The following is a 20962-nucleotide window of genomic DNA, read 5'->3' as shown; positions in this document are numbered from 1 at the left end:
GTTACTGACCTATCACTTTGACTAGCTATCTCAATAAGATATTAGAGAAAATGGTTAATACCAGAATTGTCTGGTATTTAGAAAGTAGTGATCTTTATCTTCTCTCTCTCTCTCTCTCCGACATACAGTGTGGCTTTCATAGACATATTTAATATAGGACCATTTGGCCCATTTAAATACATGTGTTAGAGATGCATTCCTGAAATGAAAACATCTGGTTTCGGTATTCTTTGAAACTTATGACACAGCCTTGACATATGGCATATTAAAAGGCCTCTATAACTTGGGTCTCAAAGGACACCGTCCTATATTTGATTAAAAACTTTCTGTCCAGTCGAGTCTTCCATGTCTGTGAAGTATGCTTTCTTGGCCATATCATCTTTGCTGACAAAGTTAATTCAGTCCCTGAACGGCTTTCTCTCACTTCAGGTACTGCTCTGTATGTCTCTTCATGGGCTCTTAGTAATGGTTTCACATTTTCAGCAGAAAAAAGAAAGTGCTTCTGCCAGAAACACTTTCTTCACCCAGATCCTGAGTTAAGAATTGGTTAAAGTATTATTCCAGTAACAGCAGAAGCCAAGTTCTTGGGACTTGCTTTTGACAGAAAGATCACATTTCTGTCAAATGTGAGCAATTAATTGCATCTCTTCATGAGATCTTAATAATATCAGAAGTGTACTTAAAAGTGTACACAGACAGAAAAAGACTGTATGCACTTCTGCAAAAACGCATCTTATGGAAAATGCAAAAAAAATATTGAATCTCCTTTGCATTCTCCCTAAGATAATGAATGTGTGTAAAGTATGTAAGCTTTCTGTCAAAGATGAGTCCTGAAAACTTTACTGGAATAAACCTGGGTTGCGGATCTGTGTTACTTGCTCTGTCTTTATCATGCACTTGTACAGTCAAAGCTTGATTATGGGATTCTAGGTTTACAGTTCTGTAAGGGACAGCATTCTCCAGTGGTGTTGAACCCTATCAATTTATACAAATAGCTACAGATGCTTTTCACACATGCCCATTCAAAGTCTTTATGTTGAAGCAAATGAACCTGCTCTATCACTTAGACACAAACAGTTGTCTTTTAACTATGCCCTAAAAATAAAGTCTCTTCCAGAGCATCCTACATGGACTAGTCTTTTCTCGGTGTTGGTAAGCTCAATATCAATCAGACCCCCTCCCCCATGTCCCTTTGGTATGCTTGTTAAAGAGATTATGGACACTGTTGGCAACATTACCTACTCCAACATAACATGGCAGATTTGCGCTCCATCTGTGTAACTTCTCACTTTGTGAACTACAGAAGTCTTTTGCTCCATCATCTGTGTACCAGAAATTGTTAAATGCACACAGAGCAGCCCACTCTGATTTCTTGGTTCAATATATATAAGATCTTTGTTGTGCTGCTGTATTTTCTGACTTCATCCAATATCATATCCAGTCAGATCCCATTCGATTGCAGCAGTTATACATCGTAGTTGCATGCATTTTACCTTGCACTGGGTCAGCTTATATGTTTTCCATGTACTGTTTGTCAGTCCCCATATATAGATTACAGACCTTTATCATAGCTAATAGCCCACTGTCATCCATCATCAACAGAAAGCACTGACAAATAAATTGCATAAGTAAGCTTGAAATTAAGCATTGGCAGTCAAGTCAGCAGAGAAGGAAGTTGTTCTTACTAGGCTTCTAATAGGTCGGTCAGTCATCGTAATCATTTATTTATTTATTCATGTATGAATAGGGAAATATATACAGAAATCATAATCATGCTTTTCAAGGATTTAGGCTTCTGTAGTTCACAAAAGACTTTTGTGAACTACAGAAGTCTTTTGCTCCATCATCTGTGTACCAGAAATTGTTAAATGCACACAGAGCAGCCCACTCTGATTTCTTGGTTCAATATATATAAGATCTTTGTTGTGCTGCTGTATTTTCTGACTTCATCCAATATCATATCCAGTCAGATCCCATTCGATTGCAGCAGTTATACATCGTAGTTGCATGCATTTTACCTTGCACTGGGTCAGCTTATATGTTTTCCATGTACTGTTTGTCAGTCCCCATATATAGATTACAGACCTTTATCATAGCTAATAGCCCACTGTCATCCATCATCAACAGAAAGCACTGACAAATAAATTGCATAAGTAAGCTTGAAATTAAGCATTGGCAGTCAAGTCAGCAGAGAAGGAAGTTGTTCTTACTATGCTTCTAATAGGTCGGTCAGTCATCGTAATCATTTATTTATTTATTCATGTATGAATAGGGAAATATAAACAGAAATCATAATCATGCTTTTCAAGGATTTAGGCCTAGTGGCTTGTTCTGGCCTTAGAAGTCATTGTTAAATAGAGGATGTCCTGGTTTTCTTTTTCCTAATGGTTTAAAACTTGGTTTGGTAATCTTCCCATTTTCATCCTTTCAATGTGTTCTATCCATTCATGTTTATATATTTTTTTATTTTTTCTATTACTGATTCCTGGTTTAATTCTTTCATAATTTCTTCATTTCTTTTGTGATTGAATAGAGTATACGTTGCAGTTTTTCTCATAAACTTCATTTCAGCTGTTATTAATCTTTGTCTTTTTGTTTTATTGTCCAGATTTCACTTCCATACATTAGGACTGGTAAGGCTAATATATTGTACACTTTTAGTCTAGTTTGTTTTTGAACTACGATAGGTTTAAATATAGTTAATTACACCTGTTATTTTTAAATATTTTACAATTTTTAGGTTTCTATATTTTTCATTTTCATATGTAATCATGCATCTTAGGTAGTTAAATGAATTCATCTCTTCTAAAATCTTATATAAATTTTATGCAAAATATTTAATAAATCTTATACAAAAATATTTTGGGGAAATTTGGAGAAAAGAGCAAAGCTAATAATAATGGAAAATACCTGGTGGATTTCTGCTCAGGACATGGACTGGTTATTACTAACACCATGTTCCAACATAAAAATGTGCACAAATTCACATGGAGAGAAGAGGCAAGGAATAAGAAAAGTCTCATTGATTATGTTATTGTTGATAGTGATGTTTTCTCACTGGTGCAGGACACTAGAGTGCACAGAGGATTTGAAATTGGAAGTAATCACTATTTAGTCTTTAGCAGGATAAAATTGAATTTTATATTGAAAAGAAGAACATATAAGAAAGTTTTAAAACTAATTAAAGTTGAGCAGTTCTCAGATGTGAACTGTAGACTAAAATACACAAAGATTATTGAAGAAAAAATGAAAGAGTTTGAGAGCAGGAACTAAACCTTGGAGATTCACTGACAAATCCTGAAGAAAACATTGATTGATTCAGCCGGAGAGGCATGTGGTGAGGTTGTCTGCAAGGATAGAAAAATAGAACTCCATGGCAGATATAGGAAGTTAAAGAGGCAGTGAAGGAAAAGAAGAAAGCTTATAACATTCCTGGCAAATAAATCAGCTTGTGCTCTTAGAGAATACAGAGACAAATGTCAGAAAGCTATCATCATCATCAAATTCCTAGTATATACCCTCAAGGGGTGTACAGGACATGATAGTATTACATGAAAAATTTACATCATTACTAACTTCCTATGTACAATTTTCCTCCAAATCAGTCTGTTACCTGTCAAGACTCCAATATTATCATATCTTATATTTACATCTTCTAAGGCACTTTTTACCGCATAAATCCACCTATATCTTGGTCTTCCTCTCTGGGTCTTTTTCCTGCCAACCTTGCGAAGAACACTTGTTTTACTAATCGTTTCTCTCCCATTCTGTTTAAGTGACCATACCACCTGAGATTAGCTCTGCTAATGCATTCCTGGATGCTGACAATGTCAAGTTTTTTCCTAATATACTCGTTTTTAATATGATATTGCTATCGATGCTATATGTTTGCATCTAATCTTTTTCAGGGTCTCATGTCCGCAGTCTCTAGCCTTTGGTCAAGTGTTTTGCTTCTGACCCAGCTCTGAGATCCATAAATTAAAATTGGTTTGAACACTGTCTTGTATATAGCTAATTTAGTGTTTTGACTACTTTTTATCTTATTCCATATAAATTTATTCAGTTGACTTCCTACCATACCAGCTTTGTTGATTCTTTTGTCTATTTCCATATTTAATTTACCATCTTCACTAAAAAATCGTGCCTAAGTAGCTGAACTGTTTAACTCGTTCTATAGGTTCTACATTCACAATGCAGTTGATATTTTCAATATTTCTGCCTATTTCGTTGTCTTTGACTTTTTAATGTTGACCTTCATACCATATCTATTACAACAGTTAATCAATTTAGTCAGGGAATCTTGCCGACTTGCAGTGATTTATTTAGAAGTATAACATCATCCACATAAAGCAAAGAGCTGTATAAGAAAGCTAAAGGTGGCAAAATATTCTGTTGAAAAAACTCAGAAATGGAGGAAAGTGCTGTAAAAGGATATTAGAGATGATAAAAGTGACATGAAAACTGGAGAAAAATATATCCTTGATGTGTGGAATAATTGCAAAATGAAACCATCAGTGACAGCACAGTGGTAAAAAATCTCAACAGGCATGCAAACAAGAATACATATCCATACTTGAAGTAGAAAAAAACCATCAAAAGCCTGAAATGTGGAAATGGAGCTGGAGTAGATGATATTCGACCAGAAATGCTGAAATATGGAGATATAAAAGCCTTACAGTGGCTGTACTGTATGTTTCAGAAGGCCTGGACAGAGGAACAAATTCTGGATGATTGGTGTAGTACCCATATATAAAAAGGGAAATAAAACAGATAAAACTGAATGTGAGAATTACAGAATTATATCCCTACTGAGTGTTCCTGGTAAGATTTATGCAAGTATACTCGAGAAACAGTCGAGAAGGATTATGGAAGGAAAGCTTTGTGAAGAACAAGTTGGATTCAGGCCAAATAGACACTGTCAGGATCAGATTTTCACTTTAAGACATAGTTGAGAAATCATGAGAATATAACAAAGATCTGTATTTAAGTTGTGTAGATCTGGAAAAGGCATATGACAAAGTTCCAAGAGAAAAGCTATTCAAAATGCTATAGTTGTATGGTACCAATGGTTTAATGTTAAATCTTAAATCTGGTGTCAGACAAGGATATACATTGTCCACCCTCTGTTATTCATTATCTATATGAATCACATTATGATGCAAAGTGGTATTAAACCTGATATCAAAATTGGAGAAGTTAATCTCAGTTCTTTACTTTATGTGGATGATGTTATAATTCTAAATAAATTTGGTACAAGTCTGCAAGATTTCCTGACTAAATTGAATAACTGTTGTAATAGATATAGTATGAAGGTCAGTAATAACAAGACAATGACCATGAAAATAGGCAGAAGCATTGAAAATATCAACTGCATTGTGAATGGAGAACCTATAGAACAAGTAAAACATTTCAACTGCTTAGGCGCGATTTTCTGGTATGTTCGGAAGTCAACTGAATAAATTTATATGGATAGAAATTAGTCAAACACCAAATTAGCTGTATACAAGACAGTGTTCAAACCAATTTTAACTTATTGATCTGAGAGCTAGGTTAGAAATAAAACACTTGACCAAAGACTAGAGACCACAGATATGAGAGTCCTGAGAAAGATTAGGGGTGTGAACAGATGGCATCAATGGCAATATCATATTAATCCTTTCTGCCCTAGTGATTCCAATTAGAATCACTAGGGCAGAAAGGTCCTAGCTTTCGTAGCCCATATTACGTGGCGAATGATTCCAATTGATATCATACATCGTAGTTCATTTCTTTAATACAGAGTGTCTCAAAAAAATGTATACACACTTCAACAGCTGAAAACTCACTTAATTTTCTTTATTTTGCAGGTTTAATGGATTTGAAATAATGGCTGAAACCAGACTAAGCTTTGAGGAAAGAATATTTATCCTAAAATGCTACTGCACGTATGAAAACGTAGTGGAAGTACAAAGACAGTTTAGAAGAGTATTTCAACGAGATCCACCTATGAGACTCACTATAACTCGAATTAGAGATACATTTGAAGATAGAACTATTCAAAATATCCATAAGCAACGATCAGGAAGACCACGAACAGCTATGAGGCCAGCAACAGAAGAAAGGTTGATTGAAACGTGACATGAAAATTCGACAAAATTTTTGTGACAAGCGTCTCGTGAGATAGGAGTATCAAAATCAAGTGTCCATCGCATGTTGAAGTGCAGTCATTGGAAAAGTTACATTCCAAGAAGAGTGCTTGCTCTCAATGAAGATAATCCGGATAGGAGAATGCAGTTTTGTGAGTGGTACTTGGAAAAAATGTGAAGAGGACGCACAATTTCCAAGACGAATTGTGTGAGTGATGAGGCCACATTTAAATTAAATGGGTCAATTAACAGGCACAATTGCACTTACTGGTCACCTGAGAATCCACATGTTATGGAGGAACATCATGTAAATTTACCAGGAGTGACGGTGTGGTACGGCTTATCAGCACACAGATTAATTGGACCATTCTTTTTCGATGGTATACTGTAACTGGTGCCAATTACTTGAACTTGCTGCATGAAGTTGTCACATATTCCAGAAGACTTTGAGTTTTATTTCAACAAGATGGGGCACCCTCACACTACCATCGAGATGTGAGGGCCTAACTTGATGAGACTCTACCCAACAGATGGATTGGAAGAAAAGGTTCTGTAGAATATCCCCCATGTTCAACAGACCTCACGCCAATCTTCTTCTTATGGGGATTTATCAAGGATAAAGTTTACACTTCAAAACTGGCAACAGTCGACAACTTAAAAGTAGCAATCGAAAGAGAATACACCCAGCTACAAGACGAAATGATTCTCAGTGTTTGCAGTTCCATTGCTGCACGTTATTAGCGGTGCCTGGACCAGGACGGTCATCAATTTGAATACAGACGTTGAGGGATGAAAAGTACATTTATGTAGTGTACTTTACAATGTGAAAGTTAACTGTATTATAATAAATACCAACTTTATGATCATTCAAAGTGTATATACATTTTTTTTAAACACGTTGATAGTAATAGGTATGTAATATACGTACAAATCTTACCAGTATCGGTTTTTATGACTTAGTAGAATAATAATATGTATATATTGGATTATAGAGTATAAGCTCAGATGTTGAATATTTGCTACCAGAATATAATGATTCTATATGGAATCAGTTGGTCAGAATTCCTATCCTGAAATGTATTTTTCATCAAAATACTTAATACTCTTGCTTTTTTAGACCTAAAGACAAAATAAATAGAAAGAAAAATTTTTTTCACTTGGAAAAAAAAATTCAGGTCAGAAATAGTTAAAAATGAAGATATTAGGAAAGAACTTGTCATTGTTAGCATCCAGGAATGTGTTAGCAGAGCTAATCTCTGATGGTATGGTCACTTAAACAGAATGGGAGAATAAAGGTTAGCAAAACAAGTGTTCTTTACCAGGCTGGCTGGAAAAAGATCCGGAGTAAGAACAAGATATAGTTGGATTGATACAGTAAAAAGTGCCTTAGAAGACATAAATATAAGATCTGATAATGTTAGTCTTTACAGGTAACAGATTTATACTATCATATCCTGTACACCCCTGAGAGTACATGTCAGGAATTTGATGATGATGATAAAATCTTATCTATTATTATTTTAGTTCCTATTGGATCTTGTCCTTTAAAGGCCATTGTTTTTGATTCTTTGTTGAGTTTATCATTCTATAATTTTTGGCTATTTCATTTAAATTTAAAATATCTTTCTGTAAGTTATCTTCAGAATTTGTAGTTATTATTTGATCATTAGCAAAAAAGGAGATTATTTAAGTTCACAGTAGGAGAAAGTGTAATAACTTGATGGAAATTTTTATTCCATTTTATTATTATTTCATTTAAGTAGATATTAAAAAGAGTTGCTGAAATGGGACATCCCTGTCAGACTCCTTGCTTTATCTTTCTCAGATATGATAGTTCATAATTTAATATTATGTATTTGATTATTTTCATATATACTTATGATAGCTTTTAAAATGTTATTTAGTGTTTGTCTTTCTTTTAATATGTTAAATAAAATAATTCTTTTAACTTTATGAAATGCTTTTTCAAAGTCAACAAATGTAATATGTGTTTATAAGTTGTATTCTCTTCTTTTCTCTGTTATTAATTTTTGGCAAAAGGCCAATTATTTTATTAGTTTTTTATTTAAAATTCTGCTATATTTTTTATAACAGAAATTTAGAATTCTTATACCTCTTTAATATTTAGGGTCATCTCTGCTACTTTTTTTAAAGATAGGGATCACTATTGCTTTTTTCCATTCTATTGACGGATTACTTGTTGAAGAGATTTTATTTTTAAATAATAAGAGTGTTTCTTAACCTTATTCCTGCTTATTTTATATAATTCTGAATCTAACTTATCTTCTCCAGGTGATTTTCCATTTCTTGTTTCTTTCAGGCTGATTTCTGATTCTTCTTTTAGTTATTTCCTTTTCATTTTCATTGATTTTCATTAGATGTTTGCCAGTTATCTTTTATAAAATTTATCTGTCACAATTTTGTATAGAAATTTATAAATTCCTCTAATTTCAATTTGCCGTTTAATTTTACGCTTTCTTTAGTATCTGTACTAAAATGTTTCAAAATCTTTATATACATTGGATCTTATTTTATATAAATCATGTTCTAAATTAGAAACAAATTTGTTCCTCGATTCTCTGTCCTTTTCTGACTTCTTTTTTTAGCTATGGCTCTTATTCTTTTATATTCTATTTCATCTTCTAGAAATAATCTAAAATAGTCCAGAATAATAATAGAAAAATAATCTAGAAGAATCTAGAAATAGAATAGAAATAATCATATAACAAAAACTCATGGTGATAGTCTATTGCATGAAAGTGATCAAGTTGCTGTGTTTTGTGCCAAATAGTAAATGCCAGATGGTTCACAAGCTTCATCTTCCAAAAGAAGTTTGCTTATTTATTGCCAAAACCGTTTTCTTTTATGGAATTGAAGCGCTTTGTATGTTCATTAGGATATTGATGTAGGAACCAAGGTACTGAAAATCATTTATTTCTTGAAGAATGTGGTTATTTAGCCTAATGTTTCCTTCTATTCTATTCTTTATGATTTTAGTTTTACTGCAGTTTACTGCTAACCTAATTAGTGCTGCTTTACATAAATTATCTAAGTGGTTTTGGACAGTCTAAATGTTAGTCAATCAGTACAACATATAATGAAGAGTAATAATAAAAAGATACAGTGCCGAAGAATCTCCCTGAAGAACTCCAGTGAAAATTGGAAAGCTCTTATTTATCTCTCCATTAACCATTACTCTTGTATGATAATTCTGCTACAGTTTGGTTGTTGCTTATTTTAGTTATGCCATAATAACTGAGAATTTTGAATATCCTTTATTTGTTGATTGAATTAAAGACTTTTGAGAAATCTTTGAAGTTTCAGATTAAGGGAAGATTTTTATCTCTTGCCCCTTCTAGCAACGCTATAAGGCAGTGGATGTGTTCAACAATGTTTCTTTTTTAAACACCTGCTTGATTTTTGAGTAGAAGAGGTGTTACATTTGGTTCAATTCAGTTTACGAGCATCCTGTTATAGATTTTCAGTATGGTACGAAATAGTGTGATTCTTCTGTAATTTTCAGGATGTTCAGATTGCCTTTTTGGGGTATTGTTATTTTTAGACCTTTTCTCCACTGTGATGGAATGGTGGATGTTGCTAGATATGTGTTACAGGTATATAACAGTTGTTTCCAAAGCTCTTTCCCTCCATTTTTAATAGCCTTTGCTGTTATACTATCCAATCCAGGTGCATTCTTTTGGGTTTTTAATGAATTATTGAATTCATTTAGTGAACTAATGAATTATTTAATTGTTCTTCCACACCAAGAGTTCATTTTTGTTTTTAAGTATCTCTGTTTTTAGCTTTTATTCTTAGTCTTTTAGGCTTAAGGAATTAGCTACCTGGTACATTTCTCTGGTTTTATGGATATTTTAATATTGTTCTGATTTTTAACAGATAGCCAGGATATGGTTTTTCTTGTCATTTTGAAAGGCCATATATACCTGATTATTTAGTTCTTTAAACTGAGTACATAGATTGTGTATCCTCTGATTCCTGTATCTGCATAATGGCTTAATGTCATTGCATTTCTTTATCAGTTTTCAGTGGTGTGTTTGTGTTTTACAGATCTTAGCGACCAAAATTGTACCTGCTACTTCATGAATGGATTGTATAATATGAGCGAAGCTCTGGGATGGTTCTTCAGGTATTGAGCCTTCCATTAGTTTGTTTTGTAGTGTATATTTACACTGCTGGAGTTCAGGAGTGCTGCTGATATGCAATACTTACAGAATGATTTGAATAGGTTGGAATTGTGGGCATGTGAAAATGGCTGTCATTTCAATGTTAATAGTGTATATTTGCACTACAAAACGTTCATGGTATGTGCAACATTGAGCTCACTGCTACCTCTTCACTGGATGAAGAAACTCGGGTGTTTGAGAATGAGCTATTAGAGCTGTTGCACAAACTGAATAACAATTCAGCAATAGGGACTGATGATATCAGCATGTGTGCTAAAAGAGTGTTCAGCTGAACTGGCTATTCCTTTCATAAGGCTGTTTAATATGAGTCTCAGAACAGGAAAGATTCTGCAGGAATGGAAGGAATGTATGGTAATCCTATTGCACGAGGATGGTGCAAAGACAAATGTATCTAACTATCAATCAATCAGTATCTCAGGAGTGGTGGGGAAGAATTTGGAAAAGTTGGTTCGCGCTCACATTCAGAAATGGGTTTGCATTGAACAACATGAGTTTACTAAGTCTTTTTAGCAACTTGCTCACATTCTGTAATAATGTTACCATTGAGTTAGATAAGGGGGAATAGATACACCATGATACTTTTGGATTTTGCTAAGGCTTTTGACAGAATACAGCATGGATTAGTGTTGCATGAATTAGAGAATATGGATTGGATTATAAACTAAACTAAAAAGCATGAATAAGTGGATGGCTGACTGATATCTGTCAAAAAGTATATGGGATGGGTGAATCTGCAAGATTCAAGGTAACCAGTGGTATGTCCCAAGGATTAGTCCTTTGTCCATTGTTATTCAATCTGTACATTAATAACATTGGGAAGGATTTGATGTATGAAATACACTATGTTGATGATGATGCAAAGATAGGTAGGGTAATCAGGAGTGCTGCTGATATGCAGTACTTACAGAATGATTTGAATAGGTTGGAATTGTGGGCATGTGAAAATGGCTGTCATTTCAATATTAATAAATGTAAAGTCACGCACTTTGCTGTGATTAGATATTCAATGTTGTATTATGCTTGAAAAAACTGATTAGACTAGGGATCTTGGAGTTTTGGTAGTTAGGAAGTTGAACTTCAACTTCCTAACTACTAAAACTCCAAGATCCCTAGTCTAGTACAACTCAGAGAATAATGGCAATGCTGATATGAACCTTGACATGTAAAGATAAGAAAGTCATTTACATTTTGCCTCTTTACAAGTCCTTGATAAGATCTCACTTAGACTATTGTGTTCAGGTCTAGTTTCCTGATTTCCATGATGATATCTGATAGAGTGGAGAGAGTGCAAAGAAGAGTGTCAAAAATGGAATCAGAATTGTGAAATACAGGTTATGAGGTCAGATTGAGAATTTGTAGACACTAGCAAATGGCATGAATGAATTCAAGAACAGATACATTTCTTAATAACAAATAAATATCATTCCAGTGATATTTATTTGTTATTCTTGTTTTAGGTTGAAAAGCATGGAGATGAAGTGTTATATATGCACTTACTATTCTATAGTTAGAGTTTAGTTCTATATTGTTGTTAGCTCTGCAATTTTAAGCTGTCTTACCTATTTTTCATTGATTAAAATATGATCAATTTGTGAACTCATTCCATTTGGATGTTCCTAGGTGCAATTTCTTTGTATTTTCTGAGTATATGGCTTGGGTTCTTGTTGGAAGCCATCTGCAGTGAGCTGAGTTCTTTTCTTCATCTGCTTTGGTAGCAGGCGAAGAAAAAACTCAGAGCAGAAGTACAATAGCCTGATAGCCTGATCATGGAAATGGAGGGCAGAAGTTCTAGAGGTAGGCTTCCCACTTATCTTTGTAGGGCCAAAGGACATGAGGTTGCAGGGAGGGCATTGTCTTTAGGAAGAACTAGTTAAAAAAAACAATCAAGGTTATTGGAAGAATGGAGAGAGTTATTAGGAATTTGGGTTCGTTGATGTACAGTTTGCATTAGGTCATTGCTTATAATAAAAACTACTGCATTTTATCCAGCCTAGTCAGTGGTGTTGGAAAAGAGGAGCCACTTAAAATTGTGAATGTTAAGATCAGTCAGACGATGATTTCACTATTTGGATAGCTAGATTGCAAAACTTCAAACCTCATGGATAGGAAAGTGAAGAGAACAGAATGTTTTTCAGAATTTGAAAGCAGTAAATACAAGAGATGAATATTACTGAATGAGGTAAGGAAACCATAAGTCAGAGGAGATCAAAAGCAAAAGATTTTAAATTAGACATTCTCTGGCAAGCAGTTGGAGCTCACAAAGGCAGAGATGCCACCATCATAGCTATAGGAAATAATTGGATCGAGAAAGTAATAAAATGGTAATTATTTCAAGAAAATGTTATTAATTATGCAAAAATATTTATTAATCAGATGCCATGTTTAATTCAATTACATAATCTTAAGACATAAAATCAGTTGTTTTGAAAGATTTATATTAATTGCATAAATTTTTTTTTTCTTTTCCTTGAAACACTACGCAGATGTATTTATTCCATGCTTGCATAGCTTTGCAAGCTTGAGGGCATTATGTCAAGAAGAAGGAATTACGGTGCCATCAGAATTAAAAAGTGGTAAGTGTATATATTTCAGTTTTTAAACCTAATTATTTAACCTCCTGGTCCATACACTTTCTTTACTTTTTTTTCTTATTTGGTCTGCTTCTCTAAAATTATTATTCCAGATGTTTGGTTGTAAAGTTGATCAACTTGAATAGTAAACACAAAGCCTGCAGATTGGTTTTAGAATACCAATAGTTTTTAATTTTAGAGAAGTTGATAATATATGGAATTTGAACAAAAATGCTTTTCAAAATTTTTCTGTCTAAATTTATTGTTCTGAAAAGTTTATTTATTTTATTATTATCGGTGACTTTTGGTACTAGTCTCATTCAGAGTATTAGTTTTAGCTATAGATACCTCCAAAGAAGGAAAGTTAATTTATGGCCACCCTGTATTATAAGGCCAAATTCTAAAACACACCCCCAGAGTTAAAGATCGGTACTATCAATATAAAATGGAGCTAGCTGAGGAATTAGATAAGTACTAGATCAACATAATAGGGGTGACTGAAACAAAAAAGACAAAAACTGGTGAGATCTTTCTGTGCAATAAATACAAAATGTTATATTCAGGCAATAAAAATCAAGGAAAAGTAGGGGTAGCCATAGTATTCAACACTAAATATGAGGCTAATCTTCTTGAATGGCAGGCAGTCTCAAGTAGAGTGATGTGGCCAAATATCGGAATGGGGAACTGGACAATGAGACTTATTTGTGCCTATGGTCCCACAAAACGTTCTACTAAGGTAGAAGTGGAGGAAAAGAAGAAAGCATATCAAAAGTTCCTGAAAAATAAATCAGCTTATGCTCTTAGAGAATACAGAGACAAATGTAAGAAAGCTAAACACTGTGTAAAACTAGCTAAACAAAAGTCATGGGAGGATTTTTGGCAAGAATATAGAAAATAAATATCAAGAAGGTGGCAAAATATTCTGGAGGTTGTTGAAGAAGCTTAAGAATGGAGGAAAGAGTGCTGTAAAAGAGTTAGAGATGATAAAGGTGACATGAAAACTGGAGAAAAAGATATCCTTGAAGTATGGAGTAATTACTTTGAAAAACTGCTAAATGTACAAGCAGTGATGACAGCATAGTGGAAAAAAACACTGACCAGGCATGCAGTCAGGAATACATATCCATACTCTAAATAGAAAAAGCCATCAAAGGCTTGAAATGTGGAAAGGCAGCAGGAGCAGATGATATTCGACCAGAAATGCTGAAGTATGGTGGTATAAGAGTCTTACAGTGGCTGCACTCCATAGTTCAGAAAGCCTGGACAGAGGGACGAATTCACGATGATTGGAGTAGAGTTCTCATAGTACCCATATATAAAAAGGGAAATAAAACTGAATGTGAGAATTACAGAGGTATTTCCCTATGAGTGTTCCTGGCAAGATCTATGCAAGTATACTTGAGAAATGGTTGAGAAGAATTGTGGAAGAAAAGCTTGGTAAAGAACAAGCTGGATTCAGGCCAAATAGAGGCTGTCAGGATCAGATCCTCACTTTACGACAAATAGTCGAGAAAGCATGGGAATATAACAAAAATCTGTATTTAAGTTTTGTCGATTTGGAAAAGGCATATGACAAGGTGCCAAGAGAGAAGCTATTCAATACCCTACAGTTATATGGTGTCAATGGGACATTATATCGAGCAATACTTATTTGAGTTGTAAGTCAGCAATTTGAATTGAAGGAAGTACAAGAAGATGGTTAAAGTAAAATACCCTACAGTTATATGGTGTCAATGGGACATTATATCGAGCAATACTTATTTGAGTTGTAAGTCAGCAATTTGAATTGAAGGAAGTACAAGAAGATGGTTTAATGTTAAATCTGGTGTGAGACAAGGATGTACATTATCCCCTCTGTTATTCATTATCTATATGGATCACATTATGAAGGCAAGTGGTATTAAACATGATATCAAAATTCGAGATGTTAATGTCAGCTCTTTTCTTTATGCGGATGATGTTATACTTCTAAATAAATCCGCTAAAAGTCTGCAAGATTCTCTGACTAAATTGAATAACTGCTGTAATAGATATGGTGTGAAGGTCAGCATTAAAAAAACAAAGGCAATGAAAATAGGTAGAATCATTGAAAATGTCAACTGTGTTGTGAATGGAGAACCTGTGGAACAAGTAAAACATTTCAACTACTTAGGCAAGATTTTTAGTGAAGATGGTAAATTAAATATTGAAATAGACAACAGAATCAAGAAAGCTGGTATGGTGGGAAGTCAATTGAATAAATTCATATGGAATAAGAGAGAAATTAGTCATAATACTAAATCAGCTGTATACAAGACAATGTTCAAACCAGTTTTAACTTATGGATTTGAGAGTTGGGTTAGAAGTAAAACACCTGACCAAAGACTAGTGACCGCATATATGAGAGTCCTGAGAAAGATTATAGGCGTGAACAGATGGCATCAATGGCAATATCATATTAAAAATGAGGATAGTAGGAAAGAATTTGACATTGTCAGCATCCAGGAATGCGCTAGCAGAGCTAATCTCAGGTGGTATGATCACTTAAACAGAATGGGCGAAGAAAGATTAGCAAAACAAGTGTTCTCTGCCAGGTTTGCAGGAAAACGACCCAGAGGAAGACCAAGATATAGGTGGATTGATACAGTACAAAGTGCCTTAGATGATAGAAATATAAGATCTGAGAATGTTGGAGTCTTGACAAGTAACAGACTGATTTGGAGGAAAATTGTAGATAGAAAGTTAGTAAAGATGTAATTTTTTTCATGTAGTATTATCATATTGTGTACACCGCTTGTGGGTACATGGCAGGAATTTGATGATGATGACAACAGAATCAACAAAGCTGGTATGGTAAAAAGTCATATTCCATATGAATAAATTCATATGGAATATGAGAGAAATTAGTTGGAACACTAAATTAGCTGTATACAAGACAGTGTTCAAACCAGTTTTAACCTACGGATCTGAGAGCTGGGTCAGAAGTAAAACACTTGTTTTACTTTTGAGCTTTACTACTTGTTTTACTTGAAATAGATTAGAGTCCTGAACAGATGGCATCAATGGCAATATCATATTAAAAATGAGGTTATTAGGAAGGAACTTGACATTGTCAGCATCCAGAAATGTGTTAGCAGAGCTTATCCTAGGTGGTATGGTCACTTAAACGGAATGGGTGAATAAAGATTAGCAAAACAGGTATTCTCTGCCAGGTTGGCAGGAAAAAGACCCAGAGGAAGAACAAGATATAGGTCGATTGATACGGTAAAAAGTGCCTTAGACGATAGAAATATAAGATCTGATAATGTTGGAGTATTGACAAGTAACAGACTGATTTGGAGGAAAATTGTAGATAGGAAATTAGTAATGACATAAATTTTTCATGTAGTACTCTCATATCCTGTACACTCCTTGAGGGTACATGACAGGAATTTGATTATGTTGATGTATTATAAGGTATCATGGTGACAACACTTCCCATCCATGGCACAGAATGAGAGAGAAAAAAGTTAGCAAATGAGATGTTTGATTGGCAGGAAAATAATCTGGAGAGAACACCAAGCCCTAAGCAGATTGATGTAGTTAGTAATGCCTTAAAATGTAACAATGTATTGGAGTCCTGAAAAATAACAGGTCAACTTGCAAGAAAATGATTTATAAGACGTTTATAATCATTTAAACTTTTTCATGTACTGTCATGGTATCCTGTATACTCCTTGAATCTGTATATCAGGAATTAATAATTTTAAGATAGCCTCTCAATTTAAATTGATAATTTTAGAGATGTAGTCAGTTTAAGATAGCGGCCTACTGCTAAGTTGAACAAGCATTTTATTATGCCATTGCATTGTTGGTAATGGACTGTTCTTTTGAGTATGCTCAAATACTGTTATCAGAATTCATTAAAATTAAAAACCTGATAGGATCAGAGTATGCTGTTGAACAATATAAATGCTATCACAATTTTCTTCTTGACTACTTTCAATATTTTGCCTTACATTACAGAAAGAGACACTTCCCTAATGGGTTTTTGAACATTAATGAAATCTGATCTTCATGAAACCTTTGGAGATACTGCAGCTAGTATAATTAATAATATAAGTTTCGTATCCCATATTGATCTAGTAAGTACCTTAACAACAGTTGTTATAATGTTAAGGACCAAATATAAAGGACCAAAGAAATAAAGAAATTTAATTAACAACTAAGGTTTATAAATATTCATTTTGAAATAAAAATGACAAATGGAAAATTCTGAAAAAGGTATATATATTCTTTTGAGTTTAAATTTTTAATACTAATTGTAATGAATATTTACAAATAATTTTCTTATTGCACTAAACTGATTTTTCAGATTCTGTTTCATAATCCAGTGTTGATCATGTTTAATATAAGGTAATTCTCTTAATAAGTAAACATGTATGCACTCCAGCCACTAGTCAGTTTTTTAAGCAAATAGTTGAAAAAAAAAGATATCCCTTAGGGCGACCTTTACAGATAGGAGTATGTTCATTGGTTGATATTCATATGATTTCCTGTTTCCCCTCAGAAAATGTCACATAAAAATTGAGTGAAGGCTGTTTTTAAATAGCCACTTGGCTTGTGTTAATTATTATTATTATTCTCCTGACTTCCTGGAGTCAGGAGGTTGGGAAAATTTTCCTGACCTCCCACAAGACTCATTGTGGGAGGTCAACATAATCAACACAAAGTCTATCATACCACTTCTTAAACTCATCCACAGTCTGCACATTCACCACCCTCTCAGACAATGCATTCAATGCTCCTAACACTCATGCAAAAGACTTACTTCTTATCCTTGTACTCACCACTTTTATTTGCAACTTCCAAGGATGGCCCCTTGTCCTTGCTCTACCATATGAAAATTCTCCTCAGTATTAAGCATGCTATCTACCATCATGTGATAATAACCCTTCAACAGCTTAAATATCTTGATTGTATCCCCCTTTCTATCCACCAAACTCTGCATGCCCTCAGTCTCTCCTCATAATCAATGTTGTACAATCCTGATATCATTTTTGTTATCCATCTCTGCGCCTTCTCCAAAGTTACTTCATCCCCTTCAAGTCCTGGTGACCAGGTCTTAGCACAGAAATCCAGATGTAGTCTGATCAAAGCTTTATACGATTGGACAGCACACTTTTATCTCATGTGATCAGTGTTCTCCTCAACATTGCTGCTGTTTTCTGAGATGTCTTCACAATATCTTTGCAATATATCTTTGGAACTTCAAAATCCATATTCACCCCACGATCTCTTGCTTCCTTTATCTTCTACTATAACTCCACCAAGTGAGTATGAAGCACCCCATCTGCAGATCCCAAATTTTAAAACTTTACATTTAGTTGCATTGAACTGATATCCCTCATTCATTTGTTCACCTTTCCAGCTTATTCCAAATCCTCTTGAAGGGCCAAAACATCAGCAGTATTACTAATAACCCTCCCAAGCTTCACATTATCTGTAAACAACTGGACATCTCTCTGTAGTCCTGTGACAATATCATTGATATAAAGATTGAACAGTAATGGTCCCCAGACTGAACCTTGTGACACTCCACTTGTAACCTACCTGCTCTCCCTTACAACAACAACTCTATGATATCTATCAGATAGCCCAGTCGCCAATCCAGTCCACTAACCTGATATCCAAATCCATATGATGCAACTTAAAAATCAACTTGTCATGTGGTACCCTGTGAAATGCCTTGGGAAAATCCCAAAAAATGACATTGTGTGCCTTACCCTCATCCACTGCTCTTTTTACTTTATTGTAAAAGGTAACCAAATTACTAAAAAAAAAGCACCCTTTAACAAATACATGCTGACCTGCATAAATGATATTGCCCTCATCTATCCAATTCTGTATATGAGCTTTTACTAATTTTTCCAAAATCTTAACAACTACAGAAGAAATACAAACAGGCATATAGTTTGATACCTCTACCTCCATTCCACCACCACCCCCTTATGCAGTGTTACTATCTTACCTCCTTCCACTCTCCAGGAACCTGTCCCATTGCAAGACTTTCAATAAACAGCCAAGTTAATAGCAGTCATGTCCATAGCACATTACCTTAAAATATGTGGTGAAATTCCATCTAGTCCCCTAGTCTTATTGACATTTAGCATACTCAGTATTCAGACTACATCTTCTTCATTCACTTCTAACACTGCACCGTTCGCACGGTTAGCCTAGTGGCTTTGTGCTTCACAACCATATGCCTGGGGAAGGAGTGTCCTAGGTTCGATTCCCGTCAACGACGTGAGGAGCTGAAGGATCTTCCTCAGTCATAGCCAAGTTAGCCGGTCTTGGGTGTGGACAGCAGGTTTTTTCCCACCAGTTTATCTGGTGTTTTTCATCCTGCAAGCAGGTAAACTGGTCTGAGGACACACGGATTACAGTCAGGAATAATGACCCAGCCATAGGTCTGATTCGTCAGCCTATGCTAGTTCCGGAGCCCGGATAAAATTTGGGGGGACTAGACTAGATGCCCGTAAAAAAGGGGGGAACGCAGTATCATCACACGGAATTTATTTATTTATTTAACACTTCACCAGTCATTATCTTTCTAGGAATAAAACCTGTAGTACCAGGATGAAACATTCTAATAAAGTGATCATTTAAATAGCTCAACTGTGTCAACTGTTAAGTATTTCCCATGCACTAAAGATCCCTCTTCATCCATTGCTGCAGTAAGCTGGTTTGTAAGTCTATGATAGTTGCCTTCCTTAAAATTTCACATAAATTACCCGTATTTGCCGGTGTATAAGACGCACTTTTTTTCTTTGAAAATAGGTCTGAAAAACAGGTAAGTCTTATATGCCAATACTCAGTTTTTTATTATTTTCATTTCTGGAAATTTTCTCTGTTCCAAGTTATGCAATTTTTTTTATGGCTTCCTTGCGGTGTATGTGAGAGCATTCCAGTTACATAGAGCAGTTTCTCAAACTTCAGGCATCTGCTTCATATGATTGGTGCTGTATTAACAAAAGATTGTGGTACTAAATGACAAAGACAAGCCGACAGTTGAGTTGAAATGCTAATTCTCTTCAACCGAATTCCTTATATAATATCTGAAACACGTTCACTATATATTTCTTTGTTTTAACACGTTCACTCAAAATATGTTGCACCGGCAACATATGGTTTTGCTTGAGTCATACAGCATTTTCTGTGGGAGAGAGACATGCGATTCATTAGTTAGTGCTGTTTTTATTCCAGTTGTCTCTAATTGCACTGTTTGTTGAGAAACATATTGCACAGCCTGCAGATGTCTCTGTACCTTATTCAGTGATACAATAGGAATGTTTTACAATCTCGAACTTCACAGATACATTGAATTTTATTCTATGCGTTAATGATGCATAGCCAAAAATTGTCACGGATCCCGTGAAGACCTTTCACGTACCCCCAGGGTATGTGTACCACACTTTGAGAAACACTGACATAGAGTTCAGTGAATGTGCATGCGCTGTCATTGACGATCACAGCTGTGTCCTGTTCGTTTAAACTTTCCAATTGTTGTCGCAGTTGTGAACGGTGATAAATTTCTGCTGTTAAATTTTCTCTAAATTACTTGGCAAATTATGGCTGAGAAACGTCGGCATTGTTACAGTATGCAATATTGTAATAATGCCGATGTTTTTCAGCCATAATTTGCCAAGTGTGATTGTGTATGCTAAAGAACATGGAAACAGGACTGCAGAGAGGCAGTTCAGACCACCCCCAACTTGGCAGAATCAGGAAGAGGATTTAAAAAAAGCAACTCACAGTAAACATAACCTACAAAATGGAACTGCAAAATGGCCAGAACTTGAGGCAGAACTGAATACTTGGATTTTAGATAACAGCAAAGTGGGACTTTCAGTGTCTACAAAAATGATTATTCATCAAGCAAAAGCGATAGCCACTAACAGAGGGATCGCCAACTTTACTGGATCAACATCATGGTGTTAAAGATTCGTGAAGAGAAACCAGCTATGTATGCGGACTAAAACAAAAATATCACAAAAGATGCCAGCTGAATATGAAGAAAAAATGACTGAATTTCATCGATACG

The 20962-nt window shown here is 34.7% G+C and overlaps 1 protein-coding gene across 5 annotated transcripts in view; it reads left to right on the top strand.

The window, feature by feature from the left end:
• The window catches only part of LOC150092419 (uncharacterized), a 209242-nt gene that overhangs the window by 38287 nt on the left and 149993 nt on the right, over positions 1–20962 (top strand). For all 5 annotated transcript variants that reach the window (XM_090414940.1, XM_090414943.1, XM_090414942.1 and 2 more), the window contains exon 3: positions 12814–12903. In XM_090414940.1, the coding sequence (XP_090271066.1) occupies positions 12814–12903 (90 nt within the window). The remainder of the gene's footprint in view (positions 1–12813; positions 12904–20962) is intronic.

This window comes from Typopeltis vanoorti, chromosome 26 (assembly GCF_054136105.1).
Source record: "Typopeltis vanoorti isolate ZY-2024b chromosome 26, IOZ_Tvanoo_1.0, whole genome shotgun sequence".
Classification (NCBI taxonomy): Eukaryota; Metazoa; Arthropoda; class Arachnida; order Uropygi; family Thelyphonidae; genus Typopeltis; species Typopeltis vanoorti.
Note: the sequence above shows the minus strand (reverse complement) of the source record. Positions and strands in the feature narration are given on the sequence as shown.